Source organism: Lactuca saligna, chromosome 4, assembly GCF_052625555.1.
Source record: "Lactuca saligna cultivar CGN05327 chromosome 4, ASM5262555v1, whole genome shotgun sequence".
Taxonomy (NCBI): domain Eukaryota; kingdom Viridiplantae; phylum Streptophyta; class Magnoliopsida; order Asterales; family Asteraceae; genus Lactuca; species Lactuca saligna.
The window spans coordinates 76,980,107-76,999,159 of NC_136420.1; the positions used below are offsets into that span (position 1 = coordinate 76,980,107).

The following is a 19,053-nucleotide window of genomic DNA, read 5'->3' on the forward strand; positions in this document are numbered from 1 at the left end:
TTGCTCCAGCAAAATCGAGAGGAAGCGACTATTCAGCTCGAACAGCCCGAGTTGAACGAAGGGCAGACTGAAGAAGGAAACTACAGTGGGACTATTGGTCAAGCCAACCCACCGATAGTTAGGCAAAACCACCAGGATGGAGGAAATGATGGACGTGGATGCAAATACAAGGATTTCATGGCATCCAAGCCACCGAGTCTATCCGGAAGCCCGACGCCGGTGGAAGTCATGAACTGGATCTCTGAGATGGAGACAATGTTTGAGAGTTGCGAGTGTAGCAATAGGCAGAAGACTGCTCTTGCAGTTCCTCTATTGAAATCTGGAGTACTAAGCTGGTGGAAGCTATTAGCTGATTCAATGCCCAAAGGTGAAGCAAGCAAAATGTCGTGGGAGGATTTTCTGGTACAGTTGAAGATGCAATACTGCTCTGAGCAGGATCTTCTGGAGATCAACAACGAATTCCAGAGTCTGAAGAAGGGAAGGATGAGCGTTATTGAATACGCTGCAAGCTTTACTGAGAAAATGAAGCTTGTTCCTCACCTCGTCCCAACTGAACTCTCCAAGGTTAACAAATTTGCCCTCGGATTACCAGCGGACTTCGGTCCAATGGTCAAGCAAACTACCACTCTGAAAGCTGCCATCTGGGCTGCTAAGAATGTGGAGACCCAGATACGAGAAAAGGGTCTGGAGAGAGCGGAAGTGGGAGAGAAACAGAAATTTGACGGATCCTCGAGGTCTGATAAGAAAGGTAGATTCTCGAAGTCTAGTTCGAGAGGAGGAGGATCAGAAGCAAAGTGGTGTGACAAGTGCAAGAAGAAGCACTCTGGGAAGTGTGATGGAGGGGTCACTTGTTACAAATGCGGAAAGCCTGGGCACTATGCCAACGAATGCACTCTTAACCAGAAGGCCTGTTATGGGTGTAATGAAGAAGGGCACATTTTGAAGGACTGCCCGAAGAAGAAGGAGGCAGGAAGACCCAACATACCACCAAAGCCGAAGGCGAGAGCCTTCCAGATGACGCTCGAGGCTGCAAAGGAGGCAGCAGACGTCGCTTCAGGTACCTTTCTTGTAAATGGTTTACCTGCAAATATACTATTTGATTCCGGAGCCAATTACTCCTTTGTATCGCATAAATTTGGTGGAAGATTAGCATTGCCTGTAGAAAAACTAGATAATGCCCTGATTGTAGAAGTTGCCAGTGGCAAATTCGTACCTGTTAGTAATCGTATTAGGAACATCGTCATTAACCTAAACGGAAACGAATTCCATGAGGAACTATTACCCATAGAGTTAAACGGTTTCGACATCGTTTTGGGTATGGATTGGCTTAGCGCCAACGATGCCGAGATATTATGCCGAAAGAAGATAGTTAGGATAAACCCACCCGGAAAGGAATCATTTATGGTGTACGGGGACAAACGCAGAGTGAATTCTGGAATCATCTCCTTGATGAAAGCCAGAAAATGTTTGTCCAAAGGATGTGCATCATACTTGGCATTCGTAATCGATGCTAAGAAGGAAAAGAAAGAGGTGCAGAATATACCGGTTGTGTGCGATTATCCGGAAGTCTTTCCCGAAGATCTTCCTGGATTACCACCTGATAGGCAAGTAGAATTTCATATAGACTTATTACCAGGAACAACACCGATAGCAAAGGCACCTTACCGATTAGCACCGACGGAGATGAAGGAGCTCATGACGCAACTTCAGGAGCTGTTGAACAGCGGTTTCATTCGACCTAGTTCATCACCCTGGGGAGCTCCGGTGTTATTCGTGAAGAAGAAGGACGGAAGCATGAGGATGTGCATAGACTACCGAGAGCTGAATAAGGCAACGGTGAAGAACAAGTATCCATTGCCGAGGATTGATGACCTATTCGATCAGCTGCAAGGTTCAAGCTACTTCTCAAAGATCGATCTTAGGTCAGGATATCATCAGCTGAAAGTGAGAGAGCAGGATATTGAGAAGACTGCATTCAGAACAAGATATGGACACTACGAGTTCTTGGTTATGTCATTCGGACTAACCAATGCTCCCGCAGCATTCATGGATTTGATGAACAGGGTTTGTAAACCATTCCTCGATAAATCCGTGATAGTGTTCATCGACGACATTCTCATATACTCGAAAAGCCAGGAGGAGCACGACAAGCATCTACGAGAAGTGTTGGAGGTGTTAAAGAAGGAGAAGCTTTTTGCAAAGTTCTCCAAATGCGACTTTTGGATACGGGAAGTCCAATTCTTGGGTCATGTTGTTAACCAAGAGGGAATAATGGTTGATCCCGCCAAGATCGAGACTGTAATGAAGTGGGAACGTCCGAAGAATCCCACGGAGATTCGAAGCTTTCTAGGATTAGCCGGATATTACCGACGATTTATCCAAGGCTTTTCTTCGATAGCTGCTCCATTAACAGCTTTGACCCATAAAGGAGCTACGTATACATGGAGTGAGAAACACGATGAGGCGTTCGAGAAGCTAAAGAAGAAGTTATGTGAAGCGCCGATACTTTCTCTACCCGATGGAGTCGAAGATTTCGCAGTTTATAGTGATGCATCTGGAGTCGGGTTAGGTTGTGTTCTGACCCAAAGAGAAAAGGTGATAGCATACGCATCTCGACAATTGAAAGAGCACGAAAAGAACTACCCCACTCATGATCTGGAGTTGGCAGCGGTAGTATTCGCCTTAAAGATATGGAGGCATTACCTCTACGGCACGAAGTGCAAGCTCTTCACTGATCATAAGAGTCTCCAGTATCTCTTTAATCAGAAGGAGTTGAACATGAGGCAACGACGCTGGCTAGAACTTCTCAAGGACTACGACTGTGAGATACTTTACCACCCAGGTAAAGCAAATATTGTTGCTGATGCTCTCAGTCGGAAAGTCAATCTTGAAAGAAGAAGGCCGAGAGCGTTAAGAATTGAAGTCGTCTCGACGATTGTGGAAAGTATCAGGAAAGCTCAAGAAGAAGCCTTAGAAAAGAATGACCGAAAGGAAGAACGTTTGGGAAAAACGTTAGTGTTCGGTACGAACAGTCGAGGACTGAAGGTATTCCAAGATCGAATTTGGGTACCTAAGACGGGAGGAATAAGAGATCTTCTAATGGAAGAAGCACACAAGACCATGTACTCGATTCATCCCGGTAGCACTAAAATGTATAGGGACCTAAAACCCTACTACTGGTGGCCGACGATGAAGCTCGATGTTGCGAAGTATGTGGATGAGTGCGTAACATGTGCGAGGGTTAAGGCACAACATCAGAAACCGTATGGGAGTTTAGAACCCTTACCTGTACCCATGGGTAAATGGGAAGACATCACCATGGATTTTGTGACTAAACTGCCCAGAACAAAGAATGGTCACGACATGATTTGGGTAGTCGTGGATCGTTTCACCAAGAGTGCACACTTCATAGCAGCCAACGAGAAGTGGTCTATGGATAAGCTCGCAAATGCTTACGTGAAGGAAATTGTAAGACTTCACGGTGTCCCTCTTACTATTGTGTCAGATCGTGATAGTCGTTTCACATCGAGGTTTTGGAGGAGTCTACAAGAGGAGTTGGGTACAAAGTTGTGTTTGAGTACTGCTTACCATCCGCAAACTGATGGTCAGAGTGAAAGAACGATTCAGACGTTGGAAGATATGCTGAGAGCATGTACCCTCGAATTCCAAGGGAATTGGGACGAGCACTTACCTCTGGTAGAATTTTCCTACAACAATAGTTTTCACTCGAGCATCAAGATGGCTCCTTATCAAGCCTTGTATGGGCAGAAGTGTCGTACGCCGTCTTGTTGGCTTGAAGCCGGAGAGAAGCAGTTTATGGGCCCCGAGATAGTACATGAGACTGCTGAGAAATTGAAGGTGATTAGGGAAAGAATGTTAGCAGCTCAGGATCGTCAGAAGAGCTATGCCGACAAGAAAAGACGACCGATAACCTTCGAAGTTGGGGATTCCGTTTTACTTAAAGTCTCACCGTGGAAGGGACTTATACGATTTGGGAAACGAGGAAATTTGAGTCCAAGGTTTATTGGACCATTCAAAGTTCTTCAGAGGATTGGGAACCAAGCTTACAAGCTGGAATTGCCCGAAGAACTCAATGGTATTCATAACACCTTCCATGTGTGTTATTTGAGGAAATTCATGGGAGATGTTCCCGACATAATTCCAATCTCGGAATTAAGGATGGATGAGAATAAAAGGCTGATCGAAGAGCCTGAGGCAATTATTGACCGTAAGACTAAGAAGTTACGACGCAAGATGGTCGACTTGGTGCTAGTCCGATGGAAACATTCGAATGGGCCGAATCTCACTTGGGAAACAGAGGATGACATGATGAGTCGCTATCCACATCTGTTTGCTGATGCATGATTCCGGGACGGAATCATCCTAAGGGGGTGAGAATTGTAACGCCCGGGTTTTCAGGGCTAAGCATTTTTGTCAATGTAATAGTCTAGGTCAACTATTGTAACTCTTTTTGAAGTAATAAATATGAAATATTTGAGTATTATGTGAATTATGTGTGTTTATGTGTTTATTATTTAATTATAAATGTATAATTAATAAAGAATAAAAATGAGCGTCAAAATTAAAGTGTGAGATAATCCCGATATCTATACATAAAGTTGTAGAATATGTCTCAAGGTTTCCGTGCATATAAAGAATGCCGAAATCCGAGCTATAAAGAAGAAGTTATGGCCCGCCGAAGTTTTACGACAAAACCGGCACGACACCGGGAAACGTAAATAGTGAATTTACGATAGAAGACTTTTTAGCCTTAGCAATCTAAACAAAAGTCGTAGAATATGTTAAACTAAGAACATCGATAAAAAGAACGCCCAAATCTGACTTCGTATGAAGAAGTTATGATTTTTCTAAGATTCGGCTTAGCAGTGCACGGCCTGAAACTCGAATTTTAGTTCGAGCGGTTTTTGGCTTACGCAACATAAATGAGAGTTGAAGATCTCATTAATAGGAAATCAACGGTAAAAAGACAGACAAAAACAGAGTCCGTATGTAGAAGTTATTAATTTTACGCAGACGTTTAACAGTATAATCTCCTTGTACTGTTAAATTTAAGATCGGTCGAGAATTAGCTGACGGTGTCAAAATGAAAGTTGTAGATCTTATTATTACCTACGCGTGGATATAAAGAACGTCAAAAACGGAGGTCGTATGTGAAAGTTACAGATTTTAGAAGTCGGAAGTGTGCTGTGCGAAAATGGGTGATGTGGCACAATCTTGGCCATTGCTTTCTCCCCAAGGCTTGCCACCAGATGGTGACATGTGGCACCAAGTTCAGCCACATTTCACCCTATAAATACCACCTCTCCCACCCTCATTTTCTTCACACCTTTCCCATTCTTTCTTCTCTTTACTCTCTCTCTCTCTCTAGAACCTCTCTCTAGCCCCGAAATCCCCCGAAAAGCCTAGGGAACCTCCCTAGCACGAGGCGGAAGCCCCGGAGTGCTCGAAGGCTCTGAGAAGAAGAGCTTTTCGGCTCGGGAACGCTGCTCCAAGCAAAGCCCGGTTTTCTATAAAACCCGCTGTAAGTGAGCTACGCCTACGCTATTTTTAATATAACTTTTATTTAATTATAGTAACGTTATTAGGAACTTATAATAAATACTTGGGCTATTATTATGGGTTATATAAGTATTTTTTGACGCTTATATAATAATAATAATAGCTAGACTATTAATTAGTCTCGACGAATAATAAACTAAACTCTAGTGGTAATAATACTAGGTTTCGTCGAAGAAAAATTCTTTTTAAGAAGCGAAGCGCTATCTGAGTTCGGAATCACCACCTTTTCCGGTGAGTGCATAGTTACCTTCAACTTACACATAGATATGAAGTATTTTATATAAATTACGTGCTATGTGTGCATATTATCTGAATACTTGCTATCTATGCTAGATGAACGTTGTTATACATGTTTTCAATGATTTAAACTGTATATGTATTTTATATCTACGAAAATGTTGGGGTAAAAGATGGGTAGATGTAATAGGTGATGTGTGATAAAATGATGAGAGGCCTCGATGTTGTTGTTGTTGATCCAGTCATCTAGCGGAGTATAGATGACGACCACGGACTCTTCTAGACAGTCCAGTGGAACACTAGCAGGTTCGCAACCTGTAGGTGTTGTGAACGATGTGTTCACCGGTGTACTCCATCCCCCACATGGTTGCCTATTAGGACATTTATTGCTGAGGAATCCCCTTAGCAGTAGTGTCCGTCCCGATGATGATCCTTAGGCTAGGTCCCTTATGATAGGTGTTTAGGGACGTAAAGTGAGGATAACGGGAACGGGTAATCGGGTTATTGTTGATTGATGAAATTAATAAACTTATTGTGGGTTGAAAACCCTATGTGCTCACCAGGCTCCCAAGCCTGACCCACTCAGTTTTATGCATTACAGGTAGTGGCGCATGAGCATAGGTGTGATGTTTTGGACGAGGGATTACGGATATAGGCCTGTAGATATGAAATAATGTAGTAAGGCTTATATTGTATTGTTTATACTTTTGATCTGTACGAACATGACATCCCGAGTCTTTTAATGAAATACATTTCTATGGAAATGCTTTTGATAAATCTTTATCATATTATTGTTTTGGGACAAATTCCGCAACCCTTTTATTAAAAGATAACTCTGATTTTGAAATAAAGTATAAACAAAACCGGTCTTTTCTGGCCGTGATTTTGGGGATGTCACACACACTCTCATACATAATCGAATATATATGATATACAGACTATACGAGTCATCAAGTATCCAAATAGATCCGCGTGTTACACCATTTTAATATACTACTATTTCAGTCCAATAGATTCACAAAATGTTCAAGATATACCCTCCTGCACAAAACATTAATATATACAAGCAATATATATAAACAAATGAATAATCAATTATTAACAAAAAAGGATACTTAGAAAGGATATAATTATAAGTTTGCAATATTCACTCTTATAACTCAACACCCCTCCTCAAACTTATAATTCAAATAAGTTCAATACTTATTATGAAACGGATCAACAAGGCCCAATCCTTTACAAATCCATTCATGCTGAGCAACCCCCAAAGGTTTAGTAAAAATGTCTGCCAGATTAAAATCTGAACTCACCTTATGTACTTCAATTACTCCTTTTGATACCTTATCTCTTATAAAATGAGTATCAACATCAAAATGTTTTGTTTTCTCATGAAAAAATGGGTTATGTACAAGTTTTATTGTTGACTCATTGTCACAGAAAATTGAAACAGGAGTTAAGTCTTTTAACCCAACATCAAACAGTATTTTTAAAATCCACATAATTTCACAAGAAATAACACCAAGTGGCCTATATTCTGATTCAGTAGAAGATCTAGAAACAGTTTCATGTTTCTTACTTTTCCAAGAAACAATCGTATTTCCAAGAAATACAACATACCCTGTAACTGATCTTCAAGATACTAAACACTTAGCCCAATCAGCATCAACAAAACTTTTTAAATTTAGATTTCCCTTTGTAATTGAAAAACCCCTTCCAGGATTTAACTTCAAATATCTGAGTAATCTTACAGCAACATTAAAATGAGATTTTCTTGGAGAATGCATAAACTGACTCAAAACTTGAACAGCATATGAAATATCTGGACGAGTAATAGTCAAATAAATGAATTTTCCAACCAACTTTTGAAAAAGAACAATATTTTGTACCAATGTATCATTAGCATCAATTCCTTCTCCTCTAACTACAACATTACAGTCTAGAGGAGTTTTCACAGGTTTACAACCTAACATACCAAATTCATGCAATAATTCCATACAATATTTTCTCTGACTTAAACAAACACCTTTATTAATGTCTATTACTTCAATTCCCAAAAAATACTTTAATTTTCCCAAATTCTTGATTAAAAATTTAGATTTTAAAATTTTTTTTACTTTATTTATTTCTTTATCACAATTACCACTCAAAATTATGTCATCAACATAAACAAGTAATATAACAATATTACCATTAGAAGCCTTTATAAATAATGAGAAATCATTTACACTTTGAACAAAACCAAATTCAAGTAAAAAACCACATAATTTTTCATTCCGCTTCCTAGGAGCCTGCTTTAACCCATATAATGATTTCAACAACTTACAAACTTTGTTACTATTATTTTTATTATTGTAACCAAGTGGTAATGTCATATAAACATCCTCATCTAATTCTCCACAAAGAAAAGCATTATTTATATCTAGTTGAAACAAATTCCAATCAATATTAATTGCAAGAGAAATAACAATTCTGATAGAAACCATTTTTGCAAGAGGTGAAAATGTCTCATCAAAATCTATACCTTCTCTTTGATTATATCCCTTAGCTACAAGCCTTGCCTTAAATCTCTCTATTTCACCATTAGATTTGTACTTTATTTTATATACCCAATTACAGCCAATAGGTTTCCTATCAGCAGGTAAATCACAGATTTCCCAAGTATTATTTCTATACAAAGCTTCAGTTTCTTCATTCATAGCATTTATCTAATTAGGATCCAAAGATGCTTGATAATAAGATTGTGGTTCAACAGATTTATTTAATTGTGTTGCAAAACATTTATTATCTTGACTAAGAAAAGAATAATTAACAGATCTTTCAATCCCATATTTATACTTTCCTTCTACGACAAAATCATTAAATTTTTGAGGAAATCTAGACTCATGATTAGATTTTCTAACACCTAGCAACTAAGAATCAGGAATTACAACATTATTATCTAAATTTTCCTTAGAACTATTAGTGAGAATGGATACAACAATATCTGGTTGCGAATCAGATGTTTCACAACCATGAGTACCCTCCTGATTAGATGTTGTTGCATCTAAACTAGAACTACCATCCACATCAAAATCAGTTGCACCAGATGGTTGATCAACAACTGTATCACCATCCTGATTATTACACCCTAATTCACCACTATTTTGATTTTTATCAAATTTTTCAGAAAATAATAGCTCATCATTGGAAAATGGATCATAATTATTAAAAACAGTTCTCTCAAAGAATTGAGAATCTTCATTTGATTTAGAAGCCAACTTAAAAGGAAAGACAGATTCATAAAATTTTACATCCCTGGAAAAGAAACAAAAACCATTATCAAGACTATATAATTTGTAACCTTTTTTAATATTCGAATACCCAATAAGAACACATTTCTCACAACGTTCAGGAAATTTATCAGTATTGTTTAACTTGGTTGCAAAGGCTAAACAACCAAAAACACGAATTTTGTCACAAACTGGAACACGATTATAGATTAATTCAAACGGAGTTTTACCATTTAAAACAGATGAAGGAGTTCTATTTATTAAAAAAACTGCAGTTAAAATAGAATCTCCCCAAAAAAATTTAGGCAAGCCAGCTTGAAACAACAAAGACCTAGCAACATTCAATAAATGCCTATGATTCCGCTCTACCACTCCATTTTGTTGGGGAGTGTGAACACAAGAAGTCTGATGAACAACTCCTTTGGCTTTAAGAAAACTATTCATTTTTTGATTAACAAATTCTGTTCCATTATCAGATCTAATAACTTTTAGACTAACATTAAATTGATTTTCCAATATCATAACAAACTCATGAAAACAACCAAATACTTCATCCTTAGATTTCATCAAATAAACCCATGTAGCTCTAGTCAAATCATCTACAATAGTAAGAAAAAATTTAAAACCACCAATAGCAGCAACTTTATATGGACCCCAAACATCTAAATGAACAAGTTCTCCTAGACAAAAAGACTTATGTTCACTCAAAGGAAAAGGTTCTCTAGATTGTTTAGCCTTATGGCAAACCTCACATGGCATAACTGATTCATTATCAAAATTTAAAACCGATTTTAAAGTACTTAGAGCTTTATCAGCAGGATGTCCCATCCAATTATGCCATGTTAATTTTGATATAAAACACTTATGACAATTAACAACAGAATTTGGCCTACCTAACAACTGATTTTCCAAATAATAAAGACCTCCAGATTCTTTACCAATCATCACAGTCTCCATTGACAGTGAATCCTGAACATAACAGTTATTTCCATCAAAAACAACTCTACACTTATTTTCTTTACATATCTTGTGAACAGACAAAAGATTAACATGAAAATCAGCTATAACAAAGACATCTGACATGCTAATAGAATCAGAAAGAATAATGTTTCCAATCTTATCTATTTTAGCAGTTGAACGATTAGGATGATCAACTCTTAGATTTAGTTTTGAAACATCCACAACATCTGAAAATTGTGAATCAGTAGCAGTCATATGTTGACTAGCTCCTGAATCAACAACCCATTTTATTTTATTTAAAAAAACATTATTACAAGATATACCTGCCATATTAGCATTAGCAGATACACCTTCTGACAACTCTTTTTCATGAAGAAGAGACATCAACTTTGAGTATTGATCACTTGTTAAAAAATGATGACCAGACTTATCAGAAGAAACAACTGAAGCATTAGTATTTGTACTTTCAATAACATGAGAAGAAGTACCAGTCACAGCTGGTGACTTATTAAACTCAGACTTGGGTTTAAAATCCTTAGGATACCCAATAAGCTTATAACATTTCTCAATAGTATGACCCTTTATCCCATAATTTTTACATATTAAATTCTGATTTCTTCCTTTAAACTTCTTGTTATCAACAATTTTACCAGCAAAAGCAGAAGAATTTTGAATTTTAGTGGATAACACAGAAACACTTCCATGCTTCTGATTAGACTCTTCTCTAGAAACAATTGAAAAAGTAGTTTTAACATCAGGTAAAGGTTCCATTATTAGAATATGACTTTTAATTGGGTTATGTGAATCATCAAGACCATTGAGAAATTGCATAAGTTTCATGAGCTTTGAATGATTTTTAGTATGAGTAGCAGCTTCACAAGTGCAATCTGGACACTTCGTTAAGCCATCAAACTCTTTCCATAAACCATCCAACTTATTAAAATAATCTGAAACAGACATGCTCCCTTGTGTGAGACCATTAATTTGTTGATGAATGTTAAAAACAACAGAACCATCAGCCTTAAAATAAGTTTCACAAAGTTCATTCCAAACATCTAAAGCAAACTCAGAACAAGCATGCCCAATGTAAATAGATTCAGAAAGTGAGTTAAGAATCCAAGAACATACAATAGCATTAACTCTGTCCCACTTTAGAGATTTAATGGCATCCTTATTTTCTTATAATTCAGTACCTTCTATAAAACCTTGTTTGTTTCTGGCTTTAAGAGACCTAGTCATCGAACTTTTCCAAACCCTAAAGTTTTCAGTACCAAGTAATTTGAAACTTATAATAGTTGTTACAGAATGATCCGATGGATGCAAATAAAGAGGATCATCAAAATCAACAACATCAGTTTTACTAGATGATTCTGGTGGTGTATTACCCATGATCAAACAAATAACAAATCAAGAAATCAAATATGTTCAGAAAACCAAACAAAACACCAATAAGATCAGACAGAAAGAAATTGATCTATCAAGAGTTAAAGACTAGAAAGCGTGCGAAACTTACAGTGATCCTCAAAAAAAAAAAACAAGCTCAGCAAGCAGCAATGTAGTTCCGATGAATCTGAAACACAGATTCACCGCTGAACACCGAATCGGGCATTCAAATGCCAGAACCAACCTGACTTAGTACCTTGTTTGCACAATCTTAATGTTGACCATCAAGATAGCGTTGACCGTTAAGATTAACACAATGTTAACCCTAAACGTTTACTACTATCTTGATCGTTTACTCTTAAGACGTGACAAGAGAACAACCAGGTTGATGATTTCTTCACAATTTTACTATCTAAGCAGATCTAAACAAACCCTAGATCTGTTCAGATCTAACAACCACCAGATGAAGAATAAACCAAATCAGAACCAGATCTAGATCAAAGATCTGAAACCCTAACTTGATCTAAGCTAAATAACCTGAAACCCTAACTCGATCTAGATGATAACAGATCACGAACCAACGGAACCTGGCTCTGATACCATCAAAAGAAACTTGAACACAAGAAATCACAACATCAACAGTTCTTATTTATTAAGAACCAGAAGGTTTTCAAGTATACTTACATAACAAACCTCTCTACAAATCACTCCTCTCATTACAAATGAACCTCACTACAGATTCTCTCATCTAATCTACTCTCATACAACTATATGAATCAAAACAAGAACTGAAGCAAGAACCAGACTCTATGAATAGATGAAGACGATATGAACAGAGAAGAGGATAGACTCGTATATCTCTCACACTCTCATACATAATCGAATATATATGATATACAGACTATACGGGTCATCAAGTATCCAAATAGATCCGCGTGTTACACCATTTTAATATACTACTATTTCAGTCCAATAGATTCACAAAATGTTCAAGATATATCCTCATGCACAAAACATTAATATATACAAGCAATATATATATAAACAAATGAATAATCAATTATTAACAAAAAAGGATACTTAGAAAGGATATAATTATAAGTTTGCAATATTCACTCTTATAATTCAACATTCTGTCGCGAATAAACTCGAACAGTCAACCTTTTTATGGCCTCTCTGATTGCAATGAAAGCTAATCAGACTCGATCACTAGGTGGTGGGTGTGTAATCCCGACTAAGTTACTATACTCTCATATCGTTCGGACTTTTCACACACAGTGTTACAATGACCTAATTACTATCTTCCTAGATTTTTCTCCTAGGATTCCTTCTGCTTCATCCTGCTATCAGCAAAGAACTTCTACCAACTCTAACCAATTATCGGACGAAATAAGATTGCATGCCACTAAAATCAAATAGTCTATCGACTGTAAGTTTCGACACTACAATGGTTGGACTCAGACAAGAGCTGCGAAATAGTACCGAATCAGACAATCTAAAATTTTTAATTCTGGGAGCATGCAACCTAACTACGCTTTAAGACAAGAGCTACACAAATCGATCGATTTCTATTTCGATTTCTGTGTTGCACACTGTTGCGCTGAAACTTTTAAAAATCATAATTTACTCATACGAAGTCAGAGTTGGACGTTCTTTATATACACGTTCTCTCTTTTATAACTAGTACGACTTTCGTTTAGATTACTTAAGCTAATAAGAAATCTATCTCAAATTTGTATTTTACATCGTGCTTTGTCGTATAGGGTTGAACGCAAAACTTCGCAGAATAATAACTTCTTCATACAATGTCGGATTTAAGTGTTCTATATATCTACATAAATCGTATCAACGTTTCCTACATGTTTATGGTGATTATTTTAGCTCAAAAGTAATATATTTCTACTTCATATTTCATAATAATTGTTTGAGTAAATTACACGAATGGTCCCTATGGTTTAGGGTAATTTGCGTGTTTGGTCCCTAACTTATTTTTTTAACTCGGAAGGTCCCTACTGTTTGTTTTTGTTACGCGCTTGGTCCCTGTCTTACCTAAATATACTATTTTTCCCTTGATATTTTAATTTATTTAAGTAAACACACCCCCAACCCCACCCCACTCACCTTACCTTACCTACCCCACCATTTTTTCTTATTTAAATAATAGTCATTTTAGGTAAGACAGGGACCAAGTGCGTAACAAAAACAAACTGTAGTGACCAAGCACGTAACAAAAACAAACCGTAGGGACCTTCCAAGTTAAAAAAATAAGTTAGGGACCAAACGTGCAAATTACCCCAAACCATAAGGACCATTCGTGTAATTTACTCTAATTGTTTAATATTACAATTTACGGAAGTAGTAAAAATGGGGTGTTACATTTTGGCTACTACGGCTTCCAAATTGGTGATCTTAGTTGTGTTGTTGGACATTGTTACTAGAATCGACTCCTCGAATACCATTTAATACGGCTTAGGTCCCAAACCAGAGGATTAGGTTTTGGGGGTTGTCTGTTATTCGATGAATAAGGAAAACTCCAAAAATCAATTTCTCTTATTAATCACGTAAGAAAAAGAAACATAAATCATGGCAATATTTATAATATCTAGCTCAATCCTAATTTAAACAAATAAAACTTTGCCTTATCTCCCTCTTAATTGTATCTCCGATATACCCATCCAAAATGAGCGGCAGACGTATCATGTTGCTATCGAACTAAGAACTATATTATATCTTGAGTCTTCCATCTAACAAGCTTTAATAAGTATTGTCTAATAAAAATAGTTGAGTTGTTTATTGTCCCTTCTGTCATCTGTAGGGTGCATGTCATGATGTTATCTATCGGTCATTAGACTAGTAACACTCTCACAACGTAATTCGTTGGCCTGCAACAACCGTACGACCTTTATCTAAATGGTGCTTTTGGTGGTATAATAACTCAGACAAAAACAAACCACAAATATTTAGCCTTCCATACTGATAACTTACCTTTCACTTTATTTAGAAAAAAGTTGCCGATTTAAATTAAAGATACCGTATATGTTTAAAAAACAATTTTACGAGGTCCACCATTTGGCAATGACCCACTGCAAATCTGAAAAACCCAAAACAAAAAACTTTTATTTTGTAGTCCCACAATACAATTTCAAAACGAGGGTCCAATAATGGGCTCATTTCAATTTTCACGGAGGGATGGGTAGGTAGTTCATTTTGCAGTTCACATTAGAAAACCTAAAAAAACACAAAACATATTTTATAAGCATGTCACAGTGAACCTGAAAGCCATGTGAAATAAAAAGAAAAATCAAGTTCAAATAAAAGATTTTCTAAAAAAATAAACAAAACAACTTTTAAACAAGGAAAAAGAACTCTTTAAAAAAAAAATAAAAAAAAAAAAATAAAAAAAATAAAAAAAACTGCAAAAATGATTCCCATAATATGCATTTTTTCTAAGGATTAGTTCAAGCTTCGATTTTTTTGGATCAACAGCCCTTTGGAGTATGTTTGTACGTGGTTTTGGTCCCTCAGAAAAATAAAAAGACTAAAATGTCCTCATCATATATTTTTTTCAATTTTATTATAAGTTTTATTAATAAATTAGGGGCACATCTCTCTCTCTCTCTCTCTCTCTCTCTCTCTCTCTCTCTCTCTCTCTCTCTCTCTCTCTCTCTCTCTCTCTCTCTCTCCACACACCAATTTCCTCATCCCTTACCCTTTAAGCATACCTATAACCTACAACTAAAAACACACACTAAAACCACACATATCGATCCACATGATTACTACTCACCCTAAATGAACACTAGCTTTGGTTCAAGAAATGAGAAACACACACAATTTTTGCCACCACCATAGTCGAACCTACATCGCCCACCATTGCCAGGCCTTCATCACCGTCGATCTGCATTTTTCCACCGACCCCTATCGTCATTCCCCGCCCCTTCTCACACTCTCGGTTAAGGAATGGAATGATCGATTCCATTGATTTTACAAGGCGATACCCTTTTCATTATTTCTTCCAATTCCACCATTATGTATCTTTGTTAACATCATAATCGAGCTCGATCAGAAATCAATATTAACACACTGAAATCAAAAAATTGTTTCTAACATAGTGCTTCCACCATACAAATGCAATCAAAGCTTGAACAGAATCAAAACCTGATGCCTTGTAGTCACAGGAAGAACAGGAGCCAACACACACGCAAGCGTAGAGGACTTTCACCTACTATAGAGTTGATTTTAGGTCCGACTTCACATATGCACATACGATTTCATCGGAGCCCTTCGTTTTCTCCAAACTGCACTCAAGTTCATTGCTTGCGAAATTGATATCTTCATGATTGGTTATGTAGTTAAGGATGTTAATAGGATGGTTCATAAGATGTTAATCGAAACACCAAACCCTTGTTTTCTTGTCACTAAGGATGAAGACAAAGGGTAAGGGCGGAGATAGAAGGTCCAGTGGGAAAGAAAATGGTTTGGGGGTTAGGTTTAACATAATTTTCTTTACCACCTAGTTCTCGAGTTTAACTAATGGAAAGAAAAGAAATGGAAGGAAAATATGGAGAGAAAAGAAAGGGATGGGAAGAAAATGATTTACTTTTTCGTGTTCCCAAGTTGGAAGGAAAAGAAAAGAAAAGAAAGCAAAACAAAAAAAAAATTCAATTTTACCCTTATTTTCTTAGCAATCATAGTACATACATAGTTCTAATTGGATAAGAATAATCATTTGCATGTCATCTTCACATTCGTTTACACACAACAAACATATTTAGTCAAAACCTACCAACATATAATATTCAACCAAACTTTAAAAATTGTCCAAAACAATGCAATTTAATCCGACTAAAACTCCAAAAACTAGAATTTAGTTCGTGAAGCAAAAAAGAAGTCAAACATAGAAACCAGAAATCAAGACATATTATCCCAATTCACTCATTTACCTGTACTCATCATTGTTTTTAATAGATCCTTTTGTATGTTTCATTGGACAAGTAAACAATTTCCTGCATCTGCTTTGTTACGAGCCAAATACATAAGAGCACCTAGTATTTCATGGGATTCAAAACTCATCGGTTGTAATTCTTGATAAATTTCGTCACCGGTTAACACTTGATGGTAAGCTCTTTAAAAAAATTTGTTACCTTCCCTCATAGCATTAGCCACAAGCAACAACATTCATAATCTTTGTTTCAAATGTTTGCGGTTCAGGTTCAGGTTCAGGTTCAACTTCATCTTCTACTTAATCTACAAAAATTTTTTTTTACTTTTGCACTTTTTTGCACTTGAATTTTGTTTAGGTGAAAAACATGTAGGAGATACCACTTGAATGTCATATTCATCACCATCTATATGGTGGTTCTCCAGTCTACCATCATTACTTGCCAATAAATAATCAACTTCTACGATACTTTCTACTTTGATGTCTACGGTCTTGCTAAGTTGGGCATTTTTCTCCTTCGCTATTTTAGCATTTTCTCCTGAAGCTCCATCACTAGCAAACAATGCCAACACTTTATTGAAGTTGGGCACCATTTTTGTCTTCAATATAACTGCTTCATGCTTTGTCTGTTTAAAAAACCCATATCCAATCAAAAATGTAAATAATAACATAAATATATATATAAAAAAAAAACTAAATACAACATAAGATGAACATTGACCTTAATTAAGTTATCACACACTTGATCATCTGCTTCAGTTAATTAGGTTTGAGCATTCCACCCGAACCCACTCATGGAAATTCCATGAAACATATCATATCACTAGGAAAAAAGCAGTTTTCAAATGATTTTATAGCTTACTTTTAGTTAAGTTCATGTTAAGTTTTTTATTAAGCTCCTCAACCATATTTTTGTATGCTTGTGTAGTAAAATTTCCATGAATCCTATATCCCTTTTCTTGTTGGTCTATCATTGTATCAATAAAAGCATCATCCATCTTATCTATCCAGTTCATGAGAGATTTCTTACCAGCAGTTACAAAAGGTTCTTGCTTGTCCATTATCGGTTTTTACATAACAAAAAAAACATACATTATTATAAAAATAACATAGTTATTAAGTCTACAAGTTATAAAAAATAACATTAAAAAAACTATGTAACACAAATCAATCCACGTAACATTATTCAATAAAAAACCAAATTGCAAATGAAGTACTATAACAGTAACATTGTTTAATAAAAAACCAAATCGCAAATGAAGTACTATAACAAAATACTCTTAAACTACGTTGACATATTTATTTCATTGTTTGGACTCAATAAGTAATTATTCCACATTTGATTTGCAATTGAGTTCCTCAGTTGTTCGATCTGCCGTGTTGTTATCCTCACATGCACCACTTGAATTATGTTTCACTTTCTGTTGGTGTACTTAACACCTCTTGTAATACCTCATCTTCAAGATCTTTGTCACGATCTTCGACTCTCAAAAAGTTATGTAAAATACAACATTCCAAAATAAATGTCCGATTATGTTTCACAATAATAAAAAGGTTCGTGTGTACTTCTAATGATAGGAAACCTACTTTTAGAACACCAAATTCCCTTTCTATAACATTATGTAATGAAGAGTGGCGAAGGTTGAACAACTCTCTAGCATTTTCAGGGGCCATTAGTAAATATCCATTTAAATGATACCTGACACCTCTATATGGTGCCATTAGTGTACTTGTATAAGGCAAACCCACGTCTACTAAACAATAGCGGCCTATAATTAAAGTGTAATTACTATTTTAATAATAATTTTAACACAAAACGAAAGCTATTATTACAAATTATCATTTGGAATTACTAGTTTATCATCTCTGTTGACCGCATTCTTCAATATCCTTGAGTCTGATGCAGTATCCTCCCGACTGATTAAAACATACGTAAACTTTAAACCAAATGAACAAACAGCTAAGACCTTTATCGTTGGGTATCTCTTGTGACCACGATATCTAAGGGCCTCTTTATTTGGTACTTTGACACGAACATGTGTACCATCAGTTGCCCTTATACAATTTTTGAAGTACGGAAAGACTCTCTTTTTCTCTTGAATTTCTTTGGGGACAACATCACCTTTTGGTTGTTCAATATAGCGACTTTCTAATGATATAATCGTGTGAAAAACTCTATGGAAGCATCCACTCGTTATGGATTTAAAGCGTCGATACATCCAAGAGACAAATGTATATCTCAAATCATTACCTCCAATGTGCAAAAATATTGCAACATGCTCTTCAACCGACATGCATTGAGTAGGTCGAAGACCACCATCACTTTGTAAGATAGGGCATAACTTCTTAAAAGCTTGCTCACTCATACGGATAAGCTCACGACATTTACCACCATTTGAAAGGCTATGTAACAATTGTTCTCGTACACGTCAACGTTTTAAAATTTCTTTTTAGTAGGTAAATTAGGACGATTTGTGATGGTAAGTCTACTTTGTGCCAGAATGGCCATCAACAAGCAAATTAGATGAATTACTTGCGTTTGTCTTGATTTCATAATATGAGCGGGTGAAGAAAGGCCATTATCCAATGACAATTTGACTTGTGTTATGAAAAAAAGGTTTGTAATATGAATAAGGTGACATTTTAGTCTAGTAAAACAAAAACAACACTGCTAGGCCCCGA

The 19,053-nt window shown here is 36.4% G+C and overlaps 1 protein-coding gene across 1 annotated transcript; it reads right to left on the bottom strand.

The window, feature by feature from the left end:
* Positions 1-18,200: 18,200 nt before the first annotated feature.
* On the bottom strand, positions 18,201-18,737 carry LOC145039776 (uncharacterized). The gene has a single exon (XM_078987788.1). The coding sequence runs from the start codon at positions 18,735-18,737 to the stop codon at positions 18,201-18,203; it is 537 nt and encodes a 178-aa protein (XP_078843914.1).
* Positions 18,738-19,053: the final 316 nt, after the last annotated feature.